General features: G+C 50.5%; 1 protein-coding gene across 1 annotated transcript; it reads left to right on the top strand.

Annotated features, from left to right (window-relative positions):
• Positions 1-376: 376 nt before the first annotated feature.
• Positions 377-3,523, top strand: LOC100518864 (C-type lectin domain family 10 member A; the record flags this gene model as incomplete). Its single annotated transcript, XM_084985954.1, is given in 11 exon segments — positions 377-676; positions 1,179-1,296; positions 1,566-1,661; positions 1,754-1,848; positions 1,940-2,006; positions 2,153-2,239; positions 2,600-2,680; positions 2,683-2,750; positions 2,998-3,104; positions 3,244-3,284; positions 3,287-3,523. Coding segments are annotated over 11 exon segments (1,173 nt in total), but the record flags the coding sequence as incomplete, so codon positions are not given.
• Positions 3,524-17,933: the final 14,410 nt, after the last annotated feature.

The raw sequence follows: 17,933 nt of genomic DNA, 5'->3' as shown, positions 1-17,933 counted from the left end.
CCAGCCTCATGTTCGGCCCCCACCCCAGGCACAGCCTGATCCCCATCCTAACCCCAGCTTCTCCATTAACCCCAGTGCAGCTTCGACCCCAGAGTCAACTTGAATCTGAGCACGGGCCCTCCCACCCAAGCTTGAACCTCAATTCTCTCCTATTTCCAACTTCAGCACCAGGCTCAGGTCCATCTCTTCTCATGCGGGAGATGCACCCTCAATTCCAGCCCTCATGTTAGTCTCCGTCCTAGGACTACCTTCTGCTTCAACTTGACCTCTGCTGTCAACCCCACACTTAACCTGACCCTGGCGCAAAGCCCAATTGTGATCCCACGTCTGGCCTCAGCTGAAAACCCAAGCCCAGCCCCGTTCCTAGCCTTGACCCCCAAACCCAAGCCCAGCCCCGTTCCTAGCCTTGACCCCCAAACCCAAGCCCAGCCCCGTTCCTAGCCTTGACCCCGCGTTCCTTCTCAACTGTCAGCTCTTCGCTCATCTCCAGCCCTGCCCACAACTCCTACTCAGCCCCAGGCTGCCCCTTTGCCCCAGCTCCCACCCCAGCCTGGCCACTGGCCCTGCCTCCATTCAGCTCCGACAGCCTCAGAGGCCTCGTCGATCCAAGGATGTCAGTGCATATGAACATCTCCAGAAGTTGGAGGGGGAGGAGAAAAGCCGGGGCTTCACGGATGCTAAGACCAAAGGAGACACGGCCCCTCCTCAAATCTCTGAATATGCATAGCAGGGTTTTCCTGTTGTGCATCCTGTCTGCACCTCTGCATGCGTACTATGGGTCCTCCCCAGCCTCTGGGGGCCCCAAGAGGAGGAGGATTCAAGGTCCACGATGGGACTGGCTTCCTGTGTTCTGGGGAGAGCATCGGAGTAAAGCCACTTTCTAGCCGGTTTTCAGCCATCAGTGTGGTGAGCCTGCTCAGGACCCGGCTGCCCCCATCTCTCTCCGGGCCCTCTTGCCACCTCCCCCAGCTCTAATGAGAGGACCTTACATTCGCCAGCATCCCCTGTGTGTCTATGTGTTCGTGTGTCCCCAGGGCGGTGAGGGGCCCATGTGACTGAGCACTCGTGCTGGTCCATGAGGGGTGTCCCCTGTCCCCCCAGCATTTCCAGCGCACCAGCCTCCTGCCTGAAGGTCCTCCTCCCTGTGTCTCTGGACCCTGACGCCCTCTCCTCTTGCAGGGCCGCCTCCTCTGCAGACCCTCCTGCAGCGGCTCCTCTCCGGCCCCCGCCCCTGTCTTCTCTCCCTGGGCCTCAGCCTCCTCCTGCTGGTCGGCATCTGTGCCATCGCATCCCAAAGTGAGGGGCCCTGGGAGGAGAGAAGTAATGGGGTGCTGTGGTGGGGGCGCCGAGGGCGATGGGTGAGGATGGCTGGCTGCCAACGCTGTCACTTTCAGTTGGGGAAGGCAGTCAAATTCTGTCAATACTGGGTGACAGTCGCACCTGTCCCTTTGGGTGGGGTGGCTGTAGGGACCCAATGAGAAAATGCACATCAGGCGACCTGCCCAGTGCTGGCGCAGAGAGGGCCTGAAACCCCTCTGTCCGGATGGTCCCATCCGCCTGATCAGATTCCAAGTTGCAGAGGGACCTGGTGACCCTGACAACAACTTTCAGTAACTTCATCTCCAACACTTCGGCTGAGATCCGGGCACTGAACTTCCAGGGTGAGCCTGGGGGGCAGGGGAGCTGGGGAGGGAGGTGCGATGGGGGAGGGGCGGGGGCTGACTTCGGAGCCCTGAGCCCCAGTGTCCTCCAGATGGCACTTTGCAAGGAAGGATAGCATCTCTGAACACGGAAGTGGAAGGTCAAAAGCAGCAACTGCAGCAGGTGGGAGACCCTACCCCTTCGCGAGTGCAGGGGTGGGGCGGGGGCTCCAGGATGGAGATGGCGGGGGAGGGGGGGAGCAGCCACGTGGTGCTGAGTGCCCTCCCCTCCAGCTCAGAGCTTGAACGACAAGGTGCTTTCTCTGGAGAGCAGGCTGGAGAAAGAACAGAAGGAACTCCAAACAGGTAAGGCCCCGGCTCCCCCCACCTGGGCATGAGGCAGGGGGTTCCTAGGCTGGGCCGCCCAGCATGAACCTCTGGTCTTCAGGGACTCAAGAAGCAGAAGCCACACCCAGGGCACTGTCCCCACTGCCCATCTGTGTGTGTCCCAGGCTACTCTGAAATGCTCCTCCGAGTCCAGCAGCTGGTTGAGACCACAGACTCCCTGACCTGCAGGATGTCTGCGCTCAAGAGCCATGGTGAGGCGTTCCCTTTGTGGCTCAGCGGCAACAAACCTGCCTAGTATCCATGAAGATGCGGGTTGGATCCCTGGCCTCGCTCAGTGGGTTAAGGATCCGGCGTTGCTGTGCACTGCAGTGTAGGTTGCAGTCTCGGCTCAGATCTGGCGTGGCAGTGGCTGTGGCTGTGGCATAGGCCGGCAGCTGCAGCTCCCATGTGACCTCTAGCCTGGGAACTTCGCCAAGGGTGTGGCCCTAAAAAGACCCCCCCCAAAAAAAAGCAAGGGCGAGGGGTGTGGGGGAGGGCGGTGGGCCAGGCCCCAGTTCCTGCCCAGTTCGCAGGGGCAGCATCTGAGACCCTCCCCCACCCCGACCCCCTAGACTCGAGAGATTCCTGCTGCCCCACTGATTGGCTGGAGCATAGAGGCAGCTGCTACTGGTTCTCTGGCTCTGAGAAGCCCTGGCTGAGGCTGAGAAGTAGTGCCAGCTGGAGAATGCCCACCTCATGGTCATCAACTCCAGAGAGGAGCAGGTGAGGACGGCAGGTCCTGAGTCCCGCCCCTCGAAGGGGTTCTCAGCCTTGGCTGCTCATGGGCATCACCTGGGGAGATTGACCTTGACCGCCCTCTGAGCCAGCCCCACAGGGCTTTCATTGGCCCGTGGGTCGGGGGTAACCAACCCAAATCACCTTGGCGGATTGAACACGTGAGGTTCAGAATTGCTAGTCCCCGGAGCTGGCTGCGGCGGGGAGAAGTCACCTTTGCCCTTCTGTCTCCCAGAATTTTATCCAGGCCCATATGGGCTCCTTCTACACCTGGATGGGCCTCAGTGACCCGGACCGAGTCTGGAAATGGGCGGATGGGACGGATTATGAGACCAACTTCCAGTGAGTGCCTGGCTTTCTGTGCCCTTCCTCGTCCTTCAGCTCTGCTCCCCCGGGGGTCTGTGCCGCAGCCCCTTCTCCCCGAGCTGGATTCTGTTCCCTCTGACCTTCCAGCTTGTTCCTGTCCTTCCTGTCCCCTCAGGAACTGGAAGCCAGGCCAGCCAGACGACTGGCACGGGCACGGGCTGGGGGAGGTGAGGACTGTGCCCACCTCCACCCGGATGGCATGTGGAATGACGACGCTTGCCAGAGGCCCTACCACTGGATTTGTGAGGCCAGGCTGAGCAAGGCCAGCTAGGGGAGTGGGCGTGCTGCTACCTGTGGAGCCCAAGGCCACGGCCAGGGCAGCAGTGGTGGGGGAGGGGAATAAGCCCCCCGGGGGGGGGTTGGAGCACTGCCATCATTTCGAGTTTTTTCCCTTAACTTTTAAAAGCCTATCTAGAGTGCCTAAGGTATGTGAAACTTTTTCTGCTTAATTGAGGTGTCGTTGACTTAGAAAATTGTAAATATTTAAAAGTGTACATTGTGGAGTTCCCATGGTGGCTCAGTGTTAAGGAAGCGGCCTAGCATCCATGAGGATGCAGGTTTGATCCCTGGCCCCGCCCAGCAGGTTAAAGGATCTGGGGTTGCCCTGAGCTGTGGTGTAGGTCACAGCTGCCACTTGGATCTGGCATGGCCGTGGCCACAGCTGTACCTCCGATTCAATCCCTAGCCTGGGAGGTTCCACATGCCACAGGTTCATCCTTAAAAACCCAAAAAAACAGGCTCGGATCCCGAGTTGCTGTGGCTCTGGCGTAGGCTGGTGGCTACAGCTCCGATTCGACCCCTAGCCTGGGAACCTCCATATGCCGCGGGAGTGGACCAAGAAATGGCAAAAAGACAAAAGTAAATAAATAAATAAACGTATCCATAGCCTCACATATTCATCTTTCTTTTTCAGATGAGAACCCTTGAGTTCTCCTCTCTTGGCAAATTTCAGTTATACGATGCAGTGTTATCTGTGGTCACTGTGCTTTGTGTTAGATCTGCAGACGGACTTCATCTTACACCTGACTGTTCCGACCCTTGACCAACCTCTCCCTATTCCCCCTGCCCCCCAGCCCCTGGCAACCACTCATCTGCCTATGAATGTGACTTTTTGCAAAGCTTCTACATGCAATATAGAAGCAGGATTGTCTTTCTCTTCCGGTTTATATCACTTGGTGTAAATGCTGTCAAGTTCCATCCATGTTGTTGCAAATAGCAGGATTCCTTCTTTCTCATGGCTGAGTAATAATACTCCATCACATATATATGATGGGATTGTATATTCATACATACGTACATACATATGTAATGGGATATTATTCTTTATTCATTCATCATTGATGGACACAGATTAATTCCGTATCTTGACTATTGTGAATAATGCTACAGTGACCGTGGGAGTGCAGATATTTCTTTTGATATTCTATTTTCATTTCCTTTGTATATAAACCGAGGAGTGGGATTGCTGGATCATATGGTAGTTCGTTTTATTCATTCATTCATTCATTCCTTCTGCACCACGACATATGGAAGTTCCTGGTCCAGGGATCCACAATGCTGAATCCTTAACCCACTGTGCCACGGCAGGAACTCCAGGAGATCTAGTTTTAATCTTTCGAGAAACTTCCGTATTGCTTTCCGTCCTGGCAGCACCAATTTGCATCCTCACCAACAGTGCAGAAGGGTTTCCTTTTCTCCTCATCCTCACCAACTTCCATTTTTTTTTGCCTTGACAAGCAGCTTTATTGAGGTGTAATTCTTACCTGATAAAATGCACCCAGAGTAGAGGTGACTTTTGACAAATGGGAATACCTAGGGAACTTGCCCTCCGGTGAAGACATGGAACATTTCTGTCACCCCCTCAAAGCTCCCTCGTGCCCCTTTGCAATCTGACCCACTTACTTGTCCCCAGGCAGCTAATGATCTGCTTGCTTTTCACTGTTGATTGGTTTTTGCCGGCTCTAGCATTTCACATGAATGAAATCACACAGTGTATACGCTTCTGTGAAACCCCATGGTTGTCATGTTTCCTGGTGGAGAAGCCGGTGGGGCCTTGGATATAGGGCGCATTCAGTGCTCACTTGCTGCCTTTAGAATCATCTCTTTGTCTTTAACGTTTGCCATTTTAATGACAGTATGTCTTGGTCTGCGCCTTTGTGGGTTCACCTCGTTGAGGGCTCTTTCTGCTCCCTGAGCTTGGATATCTTTCTGTCTTTAGGTTTAGGGAGTTTTCATCTCTCATTTTTTTTACGACCACACGCATGGCATATGGAAGTTCCTGGACCTGAGACTGACTCCAAGCCCCAGCTGCGAAGTACACTGCAGCTGCGGCAACACTGGATCCTTTAACTCGCTTCAAGGGGCCAGGGATCGGAGCCCGCGGCACCACAGAGACAGCACTGGATCATTAACCCACTGCCCGGCAGCGGAAGCTCCCTCACTTTATTCTTCGCTTTCTCTGAAGCTGTGTTCTCTGTTTCTGTGACAATATTAATTATATTTTTTGTTTTCTGTGTTTGATGATGCTTTGACATTCTGCACATAGCCCTTCTGTTGTAAAGGGAGAGTCAGACCAAGTCTATTGGGAGCTCGGAGCAGCGGAAGCCTAAAAAGAAAGCTGGGTTTTGGAGTTCCCGTCATGGCTCAGTGGTTAATGAATCCAACTAGGAACCATGAGGTTGTGGGCTCGATCCCTGGCCTTGCTCAGTGGGTTAAGGATCCATGAGCTTTTGTGTGGGTCGCAGACAGTGGCTCGGATCCTGCATTGCTGTGGTTCTGGCGTAGGCCAGCGGCTATAGCTCTTAGACCCCCTAGCCTCTGGGTTCAGCCCTAGGAAGGACAAAAAAAAAAAAAAAAAAAAGAAAGAAAGCTGTGTTTTGATTGTACTCTACCAATCAAAGTAGTTCAGCCTATTGAAAGAGTAGATTATTGACAGATGGGGAAGAAAGTAAATGCATTAAAAAGAAAATGATTTGCAACTCCAGGACAATAAAATTTAAAGACCTGGGAGAGTTCCCATCGTGGCTGACGTGGTTAACGAACCCGACTGGTATCCATGAGGATTTGGGTTTGATCCCTGGTCTTGATCAGTGGGTTAAGGATCCAGCGTTACCGTGAGCTGTGGTGTAGGTCACAGATGCGGCTCAGATCTGGTGTTGCTATGGCTTTGGCATAGGCCAGCAGCTACAGCTCTGATTTGACCCCTAGCCTGGGAACCTCCATGTGCTGCAGGTGCTGCCCTAAAAAGACAAAAGACAAAAAAATAATTTAGGAGTTCCCATCGTGGCACAGTGGTTTACAAATCCGACTAGGAACCATGAGGTTGCGGGTTCGACCCCTAGCCTTGCTCAGCGGGTTAAGGATCCGGCGTTGCCAAGAGCTGTAGTGTAGGTTGCAGACGAGGCTTGGATCTGGCATTGCTGCGGTTGTGGCATAGGTCGGCAGCTACAGCTCCGATTCGACCCCTCGCCTGGGAAGCTCCATATGTTGTGGGAAGTGGCCCTAGAAAAAGACCAAAAAAAAAAAAAAAAAAAAATTAAAGACCAGAGATGAATGATTATCTAGCAAAATATAAATCAACTAAAGTTGACCAAGAAGGATAGAAAACCCATATAGACTGAAAATCATGGAAAAGAGTATAAAGATAATTAAAGTAGGATGTATTTGAAAATAGATAAGCTAATTCTACAGCTCCTATGAAGTAACATAGCAGCCAGAGGAAGTATCTAGGCAAATCTAGAAAGAGAGGTAATGTGGGTTAGATTAGCTTTGTTGGATGCAGAAAAAAAAAAAAAAAAAGCACAATAGTTAAAATAGTGTGGTAGAGGTACCTTTTTTTCTTTTTTTTTTTCTTTTTTTTTTTTTGGTCTTTCCGAGGCCCACACTCAGGACATATGGAGGTTCCAAGGCTAGGGGTCTGATCGGAGCTGTTGCCACCAGCCTACATCACAGCCACAGCAATGTGGGATCCGAGCCACATATGTGACCTGCACCACAGCTCATGGCAATGCCAGATCCTTAACCCACTGAACAAGGCCAGGGATCGAACTGGCAACCTCATGGTTCCTAGTCGGATTCATTTCCGCTGCACATTTCTTATATCTTGAAGACATTCCTTCACCTCCATGTTCATTGCGACATTATTTACAGTAGTCAAGACATGAAGACAACCTAAGTACTCAGTGATGGATGGATGAATAAAGAAGATGTAATATGTATTATATATATATAGTGGAATATTATTCAGCCACGAAAAAGAGGAAGTCCTGCCTTTTGTGATAGCAGACTTTGAGGACGTTAGGCTAAGTGAAATAAATCAGAGAAAACAAATACTGTTTGCTCCCTTATATGTGGAATCTGGAAAACCTGAACTCCTAGATACAGACAGCAGATTGATGGTTGCTGGGGGCGGGGGATGGCCTGATACAATCTCCATCATAGATTTGATGCTCAGTAAAGGTTTGCTTCTTTCCCCAGCTCCTCCCCCTCCTGTTCCGGTCAGGAAATCCTATTCTCCATCACCCTCTCTCCTCCCTCCCCCGTGGTCTGGACTCCTTGGTTGACTTGTACTTCTGAGTGCTGGGAAGGCCAGAGCTGGGCGAGCCTAGTGGCTGAGCTGTCTGATGGAGCTGGGTCAGGGGGTTCAGGTCCTAGGAGGCCAGGTCTGCATTGGGCCAGAGAAGAGACATGGGTTCCTCCAGACCAGAGCCCATGATATCTGGAGACATTAGCAATTCTGGGAAGTTGAGAGGCAGGAAGCGAAACAGGATGAGGCAGAGGAGAAAAAAAAGCTGCGGCCCTGGCCCCTTCCTGACCTGCTCCCTCTCTCAAATGCAGAAAGGAGGAAGTCAGGAAGCTGGAAAGAAGAGGAAAGAGAGGACAGGCTCCCTGGAGGAGGGGTCCCAAGTGGGGCTCACCGCCCCCCAAATAAACGCTTTGTCTATGCCGCCCCAACCTTCTCATTTACTGTCCACAGTCAGGAGCTAGGGGACCCCGGGGTACAGAATGCTGGGCCCTCACAGGGTCGGGAAGGAGTCAGGCACTTGTGTGGAATATTTCCATTTTATGGTCCTCAGTTCCGACCTTCCTGACCCTGGGACTTGCACCGCCTGGGGAAACCAGGAATCACCTTCTCCAGCTTTTTGCAGCTCCCGGCACTGAGGAGGCCCGGAGGAGATGAGGGGGTGGTAACTTTGTGTTTTAGGTGGAAATAAATGGGAGTTTGGATCACAGACCGGATGACTGATTGTAGGAGACTGAGACTCTGCCTCTCCGCTGACCTCGGGATCGGGTTAGACGGTCCTGAAGCAGCACAACCACGGCGCCAGCTCCAGCTTCAGACTCAACCTCATCCTGTACCCAGCTCCAGCCTGAGCCCAACCCCACCCCGAACCCAGCTCCTGCACCCAATTTCAGTGTCGGCCTTGGCTCTAAATCCATCACTAATTCAAGGTCTGGCCCAAATGCCGGTCCAGCCTGGCCCCGCCCCAACCTCAAGCCCCCACTCCTTCCTGCCTTCCTTGGGCCTCGGCCTCCTCCTGTGGGTTGGCATCTGTGTGATTGGATCCCAAAGTGAGGGTCACGGGGTGCACAGGGATGGAGGCACTAGTGAGACAGAGTGATGGCACAGGGATGGGAGAGTCCTGAGGTTAGTGATGGATGGTTGAGAGGATAAGTGTTGAGATAAGCGGGAAATCTTGGAAAAATGTTGGGGCCAAGGCAGTACAGCAGAGTGGGCCCAGTGATGAGGGCAGTTTCTGGAGAATTGTGTGACACTTACGGCACATATGAGAGCAGTATTTGGAGAGTGACAAAGGAGTGGTTGGGCCATGATGAAGGCGGTGGCGGGGACAGTGTTGGATCGTGATAAGAGCCACTGGGGCATTCTGGAGTCAGACACACTAGGGTCTGGTGTTCGGGCTATTGCAGTTACTAGTGTAACATGGATTAATCCTCCCCCCCGCTCCCCAGCTATAGTTTCATCCTCTGTACCATTAGAACTATAAAGTGCCCACCTCACTGAAGACTAAATGAGATGATGCCCATCAAGTGCCCCGCCCAGCACTGACAAGAAAGAGGACCTGATAAATCTTAGTTCCGGTTGTCACAAACACATTCCCTACCTGATCAGTTTCTCCACATCAGAGGAGCCTGCTGGCCCTAAAAAATGATCAGCGAAATCACATCAAGCTGCATGGCTGTGGAGTTCCCGCTGTGGTGCAATGGGGTCTGCAGCATCCTGGGATCGCTAGGATGCAGATTTGATCCCCTGGCCAGGCACAGTGGGTTAAGGATCTGGCATTGCTACAACTGTGGCTTAGGTCGAGACTGTGGCTCAGATCTGATCCCTGGCCTGGGAACTCCAAATGCTTCAGGGTGGCCAAAAAAGAAAAAAAGAAAAACAAACAAACAAACAAAAAAAGCAACATGGCTGAGGCCCAGGCATTGGAATTTCTACAGTGGACCTGGCTTGTGTGAGGCTAGGTTGGGGAGTGGATGGAAACTGACTTGGGGACCTAGTTCCCCTGTCCCCCAGGTGGAAGCTTAAAAGAAGAGATAATTGGGAGTTCCCACTGTGGTACACTGGGTTAAGGATCTGACAGTTGCCGCAGTGGTGGCATAGGTGGAAGATGGCTCAGATTCGATCCTGGCTCAGGAACTTCCATGTGCCATGGATGCAGCCAAGAGACAGAGAAATATTCTAGAAACCAAGTCCAGGGCCATGATCAGGAACTGCAAGAAGGTGAGAGACCTCCCAAGACAAAGTGGTAGCGGGAGCAAGCAGGGAGTTGTCGGAGGCAGCCCACACCCAAGCGGGATGATGCAGGATGATGCCAGCCGTGGGGATGAGCTGGAGAAATCAGAGCAGCAACTCAGGTCAGAGACCACCCTTGGATGCAATGTGTGAGAGGGCATGAGCACTCCCAGGGCAAGGTCAGGGCACAGGGTGAAGGCATCTGACCCCCGGAGACCCTCGCCGACCCCCACTGCCCATCTGTGTGTGTCCACGGGACAGGTGCCTATGTTCCTGCAAGTCCAGCAGCTGGTGAGTGACCTGCAAGTTCTCCCTTGTGTGAGGAGAGCCTGGTGCCCAGCCCCACGGACCCACCTCAGTCCTTCCACCCTGACTCTGGCCATCAGGTGCTAAAAGACCCTGCTGCTCCTCAAGCTGGGTGGCCACAAAGGCAGCTGCTACTGATTGTGCCATGTTGAGACATCCTGGCCTGAGGAGTTCCTGCCAGCTGCAGAATGCCCACCTGGTTCCATCAACTCCTGGGGTGTATGTATGATATATAGGTCCATTCGTGTTGCTGCAAATAGCATTGTTTCATTCCTTTTTATGTCTGAGTAATATTCCATTGTGTGTATATACCAAATCTGTATCCATTCATCTGTTTGTGGGCGCTTAGTTTGCTTCCATGTCTTGTCTCTTGTAAACAGTGCTGCCATGAACACTGCAGTGCGTGTGTCTTTTCAGATTAGAGTTTAACGCCTTTTCAGGATATATACCCAGGAGTGGGTTTTCTCCATCATACCGTAGTTCTGTTTTTAGTTTGTTAAGGGACCTGTGTGCTGTTTTCTGTCGTGGCTGCACCAATTTACATTCCCATCAAGAGTGGAGGAGGGTTCCCTTTTCTGTACATCCTCTCTAGCATTTATTATTTGTAGATGTTTTGACGATGGCCATTCTGACGGTCGTGTGCTGATACCGCATTGAAGTTTTGATTTGCATTTCTGCGCTCATTAATTAGGTTGAGTATATTTTCATGTGTTTCTTGGCCATCTGTATGTCTTCTTTGGAAAAATGTCTGTTTAGATATTCTGCCCAGTTTTTGATTGAGTTTCTCTCTTTTTTTTTTTTTTCAGTATTGTGTCCTATGAGTTGTTTGTGTATTTTGTGTATTAACCTCTTGAGGATCAAATCATTTGCAAATATCTCCTCCCATTCTATAGGTTGTCTTTTCATTTCGTCGATGGTTTCCTCTGCTGTGCAAAAGCTGTTAAGTTTGATGAGGGCCCATTTGTTTGTTTTTGCTTTTATTTCTTTGGCCTTGGGAGACGGATTTTAGAAAATATTGCTATGATGTATGTCTGAGAATGTTGCGCCTGTGTTCTCCTCTAGGAGTTTTATGGTGTCATATTTTATATTTAGGTCTTTAAACCATTTTGAGTTTATTTTTGTATGTGGTGTGCTCTTCTTTCTTCCTAGTTCCCCTCCTGCCGCCGTGGAATTGTCTCTCTCCCTGCAGGGCTGGGAGGCTGGCCCCCCGACTGCGCCCTCAGCTCTGGATCTGGGTTTACACGGTCATATTGCTGTTGATATTGAGAGCGAAACTTTTGGAATCTGAAAAAAATCTTTTCTCTCCTCCACAGCCTGGCTCTTGCCAATCACTGTGGTTTTCAGGATGTTGCTGCTGTCATGAGTTTAAAAATCCATTCAGAACTCGAGTTGAAACCTTTGTCTTGGGTTTATGTGCACACCAGCTCCAACTCAGGGCAGAGACTGGAAAGTGGTCCAGACTGCATGAGTGGTTGGCAGAACAGCGGTTATGCACAGATTTGGCACAGGAAACAAAGGAGCATCATCTACTGCTGCTCCAAATATTCTTTTTTTTTTTTTCTTTGCTTTGCTTTTTAGGCCCACACCTGTGGCATATGGAGATTCCCAGGCTAGGGGTCTAATCAGAGCTGCAGTTGCCGGCCTACGCCACAGCCACAGCAATGCAGGATCCGAGCCACAACTGTGACCTACACCACCGATCAGGGCAATGCCAGATCCTTGATCTACTGAGCGAGGCCAGGGATCAAACCCACAACCTCATGGTTCCTAGTTGGATTTGTTAATCGCTGTGCCATTACGGGAACTCCCTCCCCAGATATTCTTATTGCCTGTTTTTCATCCAACTTTTCTGCACTGCTTGGATTTTCTAACTGCATAAAGTATTTTTTTTTTTTTTTTGTCTTTTGTCTTTTTTGTTGTTGTTGCTATTTCTTGGGTCGCTCCCACGGCATATGGAGGCTCCCAGGCTAGGGGTTGAATCGGAGCTGTAGCCACCGGCCTACGCCAGAGCCACAGCAACGCGGGATCCGAGCCGCGTCTGCAACCTACACCACAGCAAGTTCTCGGGCCGGATCGTTAACCCACTGAGCAAGGACAGGGACCGAACCCGCAACCTCATGTTTCCTAGTCGGATTCGTTAACCACTGAGCCACGACGGGAACTCCTTTTTTTTTTTTTTTTTTTTTGTCTTTTGTCTTTTTTGTTGTTGTTGTTGTTGGTATTTTTTTAATAAAAAAAAAACTGAGGAGTTCCCTTGTGGAGCAGTGAATTCAGGATCCAGCGTTGTCACTGCAGCAGCTCTGGTTCCTGCTGTGCCACGGGTTTGATTCTTAGCTTGGGAACCTCCACATGCTGTGGGTGTGGGCAAACATTTTTTAAAATAAATATGGAGTGTCCGTCATGGCTCAGTGGTTAACGAATCCGACGAGGAACCATGAGGTTGCGGGTTCAATCCCTGGCCTCGCTCCGTGGGTTAAGGATGTGGTGTTGCTGTGAGCTGTGGTGTAGGTCACAGACGTGGTTCCGATCCTGCATTGCTGTGGCCATGGTGTAGGCTGGCACCTGTAGCTCCAATTAGACCCCTAGCCTGGGAACCTCCATATGCCGAAAGTGCAGCCCTAAAAAGCGGGAGAAAAAAGATATCAATATCGAGAAGAGGGGGCAGGGATTGGGAGGGAAGCACGACTAACCTAGCACCAACCTCCGATGCATCAGGAGGATCACGCAAAAAGATGTTTTTTGTTTTGTTTTGTTTTTAATTTTTGGCCTTGTCTGTGGTGTGTGCAAGTTCTCGGGCCAGGGACTGAGCCACAACAGTGACCCAAACCACCGCAATGACAACACCAGATCCTTAACCCACCGCGCCACATGGGAATCCCAAAAAAGTGTTATTTAAAGGCTACATTTTCACGAATTACAACAACAACAGCAACCTGAATTTTCTTCTGTCTGGCATGAATATATTTTAAAAGCAGACTATTCCCAAATTTTAGGAAACTTCCAAGACTGGCTCTCTAATTAAACAAGCAAACTCTCTGTTATTCAGAGGCATACAAGACCCTCTTCTGGAAAAAGACTTTGGTTCAAAAGAAATAAACCGCTCTTGGGTAATCATGTAAGCTTTTCTAAGTTGCTTCTGGAAACAGTCTTTTTTTTTTTTTTTTTTTTTTTTTTTTTTTGCTTTTTAGGGCAGCACCCGCAGCATATGAAGGTTCCCAGGCTAGGGGTCAAATGGGACCCGTAGCCACTCGCCCACACCACAGCCACAGCCATGCCAGAGCTATAGCAGTGCCAGATCCGAGCCACGTCTACAACCTACACCACAGCTCACGGCAGCACCAGATCCTCAACCCACTGGGCAGGGCCAGGGATCGAACCCACAACCTCACAGTTCCTAGTCAGATTTGTTTCCATGGCTCCTCGAAGGGAACTCCTGGAAACAAACAGTCTTAGGTGAGGAGAGGATGAGACTGAGGAAGGGATGGTGTGACCGTGTTTGTCTGGACTAGTTTGAACTCCAACTAGAGTCCTGTATTAGAAGGACTTTGGTTGTAAACTACAGAAAGCCTCTGAATTTAGGGAATGCCACAAGACCGTTCCTTATACAAAGGTGTCTGTCTCGGCCTGTTCTCAGTTGAATTGTGTCCTCTAAAAAGATACGTTGAAGTCCAAAACCCCCGTCCCTGTGACTTTACTTGGAAGGAAGACGGTAACAGATGTAATTAGTTACACTGAGGTCACAGTAGCATAAGGTGGTTCTTTAATCCACTGCAATGAGTGTCCATATAAGGGGGAGAGACACACACAGGGGAAGAACCAGTGGCTACCGAGGTGTGGCAGCCTGCAAGCCGGGGAACATCCAAGATCGGGGCAAACCAGCGGAAGCTAGGAAGATGCGAGGAAGAGCCCTCCCCTAAAGGTTTCAGAAGGAGCATAGCCCTTCTGGGACCTTCATTTCAGACTCCTAACCTCCAGGTCTGTGAGACAGTGCACTGCTGTTGCCTTTGCAGCACTCTCTTCGAGCAGTGGTACCTAGGAGACCAGCAGGCGACTCCAGGGCTGAGAAGTGATTGAGGCCCAGGAGCTGGAACCCTGAGGGACTCTTTCCTCTCCTCCACTGGCTTTAGTCGCCTTGCTAATGGCAGACTGTCCTTCTCTGCTCTTTCGCCAACACTTCCTGCGCACATTTCCTGCCCCTGCTCCTTGCTTTGTTGAGGCTCGCAGGTCTGGGGCAGCTACCAGTCCAAGGTAGCCTCTACCCTTCTTGCCACCAAGGGCTGGGTTCCAATTGGTTTAAACCTATTAGGCCACGCCCACTCTTTTGTCTGTGATTGGTTAAGGGGTAGACAGGAGGAGGGGTTGTTTGTTTTTAAGGCTTTTTAAAGAGCCACACCCTAGCTTATGGAAGTTCCCAGGCTAGGGGTCCACTTGAAGTTACAGCTGCTGGCCAACACCACAGCAACACCTGAGCCGAGCCTCATCCTCTCGACCTACACCGCAGCTCATGGCAATGCCGGATCCTAAACCCCATGAGGACGTAGGGATCGAACCTGCATCCTCATGGAAACCAGTCGGATTTCCTTCTGCTATGCCACAACGGGAACTCCCTTTCTTTCTCTCTCTCTCTTTTTTTTTTTTTTTTTTTGTGACTCAGTTTTGGCTAATGACATTGAGGGTCTGGAAACCTGCTGGGGCTTCTATGAACGATTTTCTTCTCTGATTTAAAAAAAAAAAAAAGAGAAATTCCTGTCGTGACTCAGTGGTTAACGAATCCGACGAGGAACCATGAAGTGGCGGGTTCAATCCCTGGCCTTGCTTAGTGGGTTAAGGATCCGGCGTTGCCGTGAGCTCTGGTGTAGGCTGGTGGCTAATGCTCCGATTAGACCCCCTAGCCCAGGACCTCCATATGCCGCGGGAGCGGCCCTAGAAATGGCAAAAAGACAAAAAAAAAAAAAAAAAAAAAAAGAAAGAAAGAAAGAAACAAAGCTGGAAACGAATCCGACTAGGAACCATGAGGTTGTGGGTTTGATCCCTGCCCTCGCTCAGTGGGTTAAGGATCCTGCGTTGCCATGAGCTGTGGTGTGGGTCACAGACAAGGCTTGGATCTGGTGTTGCTGTGGCTGTGGTGTAGGCTGGCAGCTACAGCTCCGATTCGACCCCTAGCCTGGGAACCTCCATATGCCATGGGCGCAGCCCTCAAAAAAAAGGCAAAAGACCAAAAAAAAAAAAAAAAGAAAGAAAGAAAAGAAAAAAGAAACAAAGCTATCTAAGAAAGGAAACCTGGAGTTCCTGTTGTGGCTCAGTGGAAACGAACCTGACTAGTATCCATGAGGATGTGGGTTCCATCCCTGGCCCTGATCAGTGGGTTAAGGATTTGGCATTGCCTTGAGCTGTGGTGTGGGCTGAGGACAAGGCTCGGGTCTGGCGTTGCTGTGGCTGTGGTGTAAGCCAGCAGCTGTTGCTCTGATTTGATCCCTAGCCTGGGAACTTCCATATGCTAAGGGTGTGGCCCTAAAAAAACAAACAAACAAAAAGAGAGAGAGAGAGAGCAAAACCCTGCTTGTTGCTTTCTTGCTGTGGATGGGTTCCTTCTAAGGAAATGATGTTGGCAGCTGTCACATGATGATGAAGAGAAAGTCAGGAGTAAGGAGTTATTTAACTGCTGAAGTGGTGTGAACCTACTCGACTCCTTTGGCGAAGGCGGGAGCTGGTGTTTAGGGGCTAATGCTATGCCCAGCCAAGGGCTCTGCACATCTGCTTCTCCTCTGGAATGAAAACATACACATCTTTTAGAATTAACCTACTCACATGTTTGGGAGGAAAAGGACAAAAATCTGAACAAAATCTGTGACTCATTGGATAGAAAGGAAGACAAATGCCTGTAGTTGTCCCCCGGAATTATTAGCATTCGAAATGTCAAAATGAGTCATACCTGGTCATGTTTTATAAGTGAAAAAGCAATCCCATTGTGTATTATTCACATGGGGCATGATTACTTTATGGAGGTGGATGGGAACAGACTACTACCATTTAATAGAATAGTTTCAGAATGAGAAAAGAAAACCATTACAGAAACCAGGATAAGCAATGCTAACTCCACTGCTTTTCCTTGCATTGATTTGCACTGCCTGAGAATAAGGGGCAAGACGCTTCTCCCTGCTGTACACGTGGGCATGGTCACTACCGCCTAAAACCAGTCAGTTCCAGAGTCCTCTTGTGGCACAGTGGGTTAAGCATCCGGTGGCACTGCAACGGCTTGGGCCACTGCGGTGGCACAGGATCGATCCCTGGCCCAGGAACTTCTACAAGCCACAAGTGCGGCCAAAAAATAAAAATAAAAAAAAAAATCAGTCAATTCAGAAGTTAACCCATAAACTCCAGTTTCATACCTTAACCATGGTGAAGAGTAAGTAGGAATAGAGGAATTCTATTCCAGGAGGTCATAACGAACAGAACGCTTATATAAACTAAACTGACTTTGACCTCCGTTAAGAAATTACATGGACAGCAGTTGCAAAAACTGGAAAAGATTGTTCCCTTCCATCAGCAAAACTGTTGAGTCATACTCTGCTGAAGTCCTCATCCGCTTCTGTTGATCCAGCAGATGGACAAGAATGAATGGGAAGCGGAGTTCCCGGTGTGGCGCAGTGGAAACAACCTGACTAGTATCCATGAGGATGCGGGTTCGATCCCTGGCCTCAGTCAGTGGGTTAAGGATCTGGCGTTGCCCTGAGGTGTGGTGTATGTAGGTTGCAGGTGCGGCTCGGATCTGGCCTTGTTGCTATGGCGTGAGGCCAGCAGCTGTAGCTTCAATTAGGCTCCTGGCCTGGGAACTTACATATGCCTCGAGGGCCCTAAGAACAAGAATGAATGGGAAGCAACCTCATGTGCATCATACTGCCCTGCCATCGACCTTAACCCTGGATGGAGGCAGCACTATGCTTCTCAACTTAAAGGACTGGGCTCAACTCCTTCTCGCCTCCATTGTCCTCATTCTACCGCTGCTTTCAGGCTCTTTCTGGATTTTCAGGAGGTCTCCTTTCTTTCTTTCTTTCTTTCTTTTTTTTTTTTTTTTTTTTTTTTAAGGGGCAGCATATGGAGGTTCCCAGGCCAGGGGTCCATTCAGAGCCACAGCTGCCAGCCTACGCCAGAGCCACAGCAACATCAGATGGGAGCCACATCCACGACCTACACCACAGCTCATGGTAACGCCAGATCCTTAACCCACTGAGCAAGACCAGGAATTGAACCTGCAACCTCATGGTTCCTAGTCGGATTCATTTCCACTGTGCCACGACGGGAACTCCCAGGGGGTCTCCTTTCTTAAAGTCAAAGAGGGGTGGGCCACCCATGCTCAGGCTCTTCCAGCCTGAGAATCACTCCACGTCCCTGCCTGACCTTGGGAACTGGGTCTATCAATGCTCTAGTGCCTAAATGGTGCATTTGGTAGAATTCCACTAAAGTAGCCAATGACTCAAACTCCTGATCTTCTGTTTGGAAGCTGAGGTGACTCAACCCAGTTACTCCGCTCCTCTGAGTGGAAGTCACCTACCTTGGTGGTGTCTGCACCCACGTGCTGAGACACCTGCCAGCCCCAGCAACCACACCGCAGTGGACCAGCTGGTGTCTCAGCCTCACTGTTGTGCCTGCAGTGGCAACAGCAGCTGTGAGCACTCCCCACTGGAAGTCTCTCTAATCCCCTTGATAATTTTTTTTCCTATACATATTTTCAAACTCTCTTTGGC

This window comes from Sus scrofa, chromosome 12 (assembly GCF_054392235.1).
Source record: "Sus scrofa isolate SSC_HxYL_T2T_F1_AM1 chromosome 12, Sscrofa_HxYL_maternal_Yorkshire_Landrace_v2.0, whole genome shotgun sequence".
NCBI classification, from domain to species: Eukaryota; Metazoa; Chordata; class Mammalia; order Artiodactyla; family Suidae; genus Sus; species Sus scrofa.
Note: the sequence above shows the minus strand (reverse complement) of the source record. Positions and strands in the feature narration are given on the sequence as shown.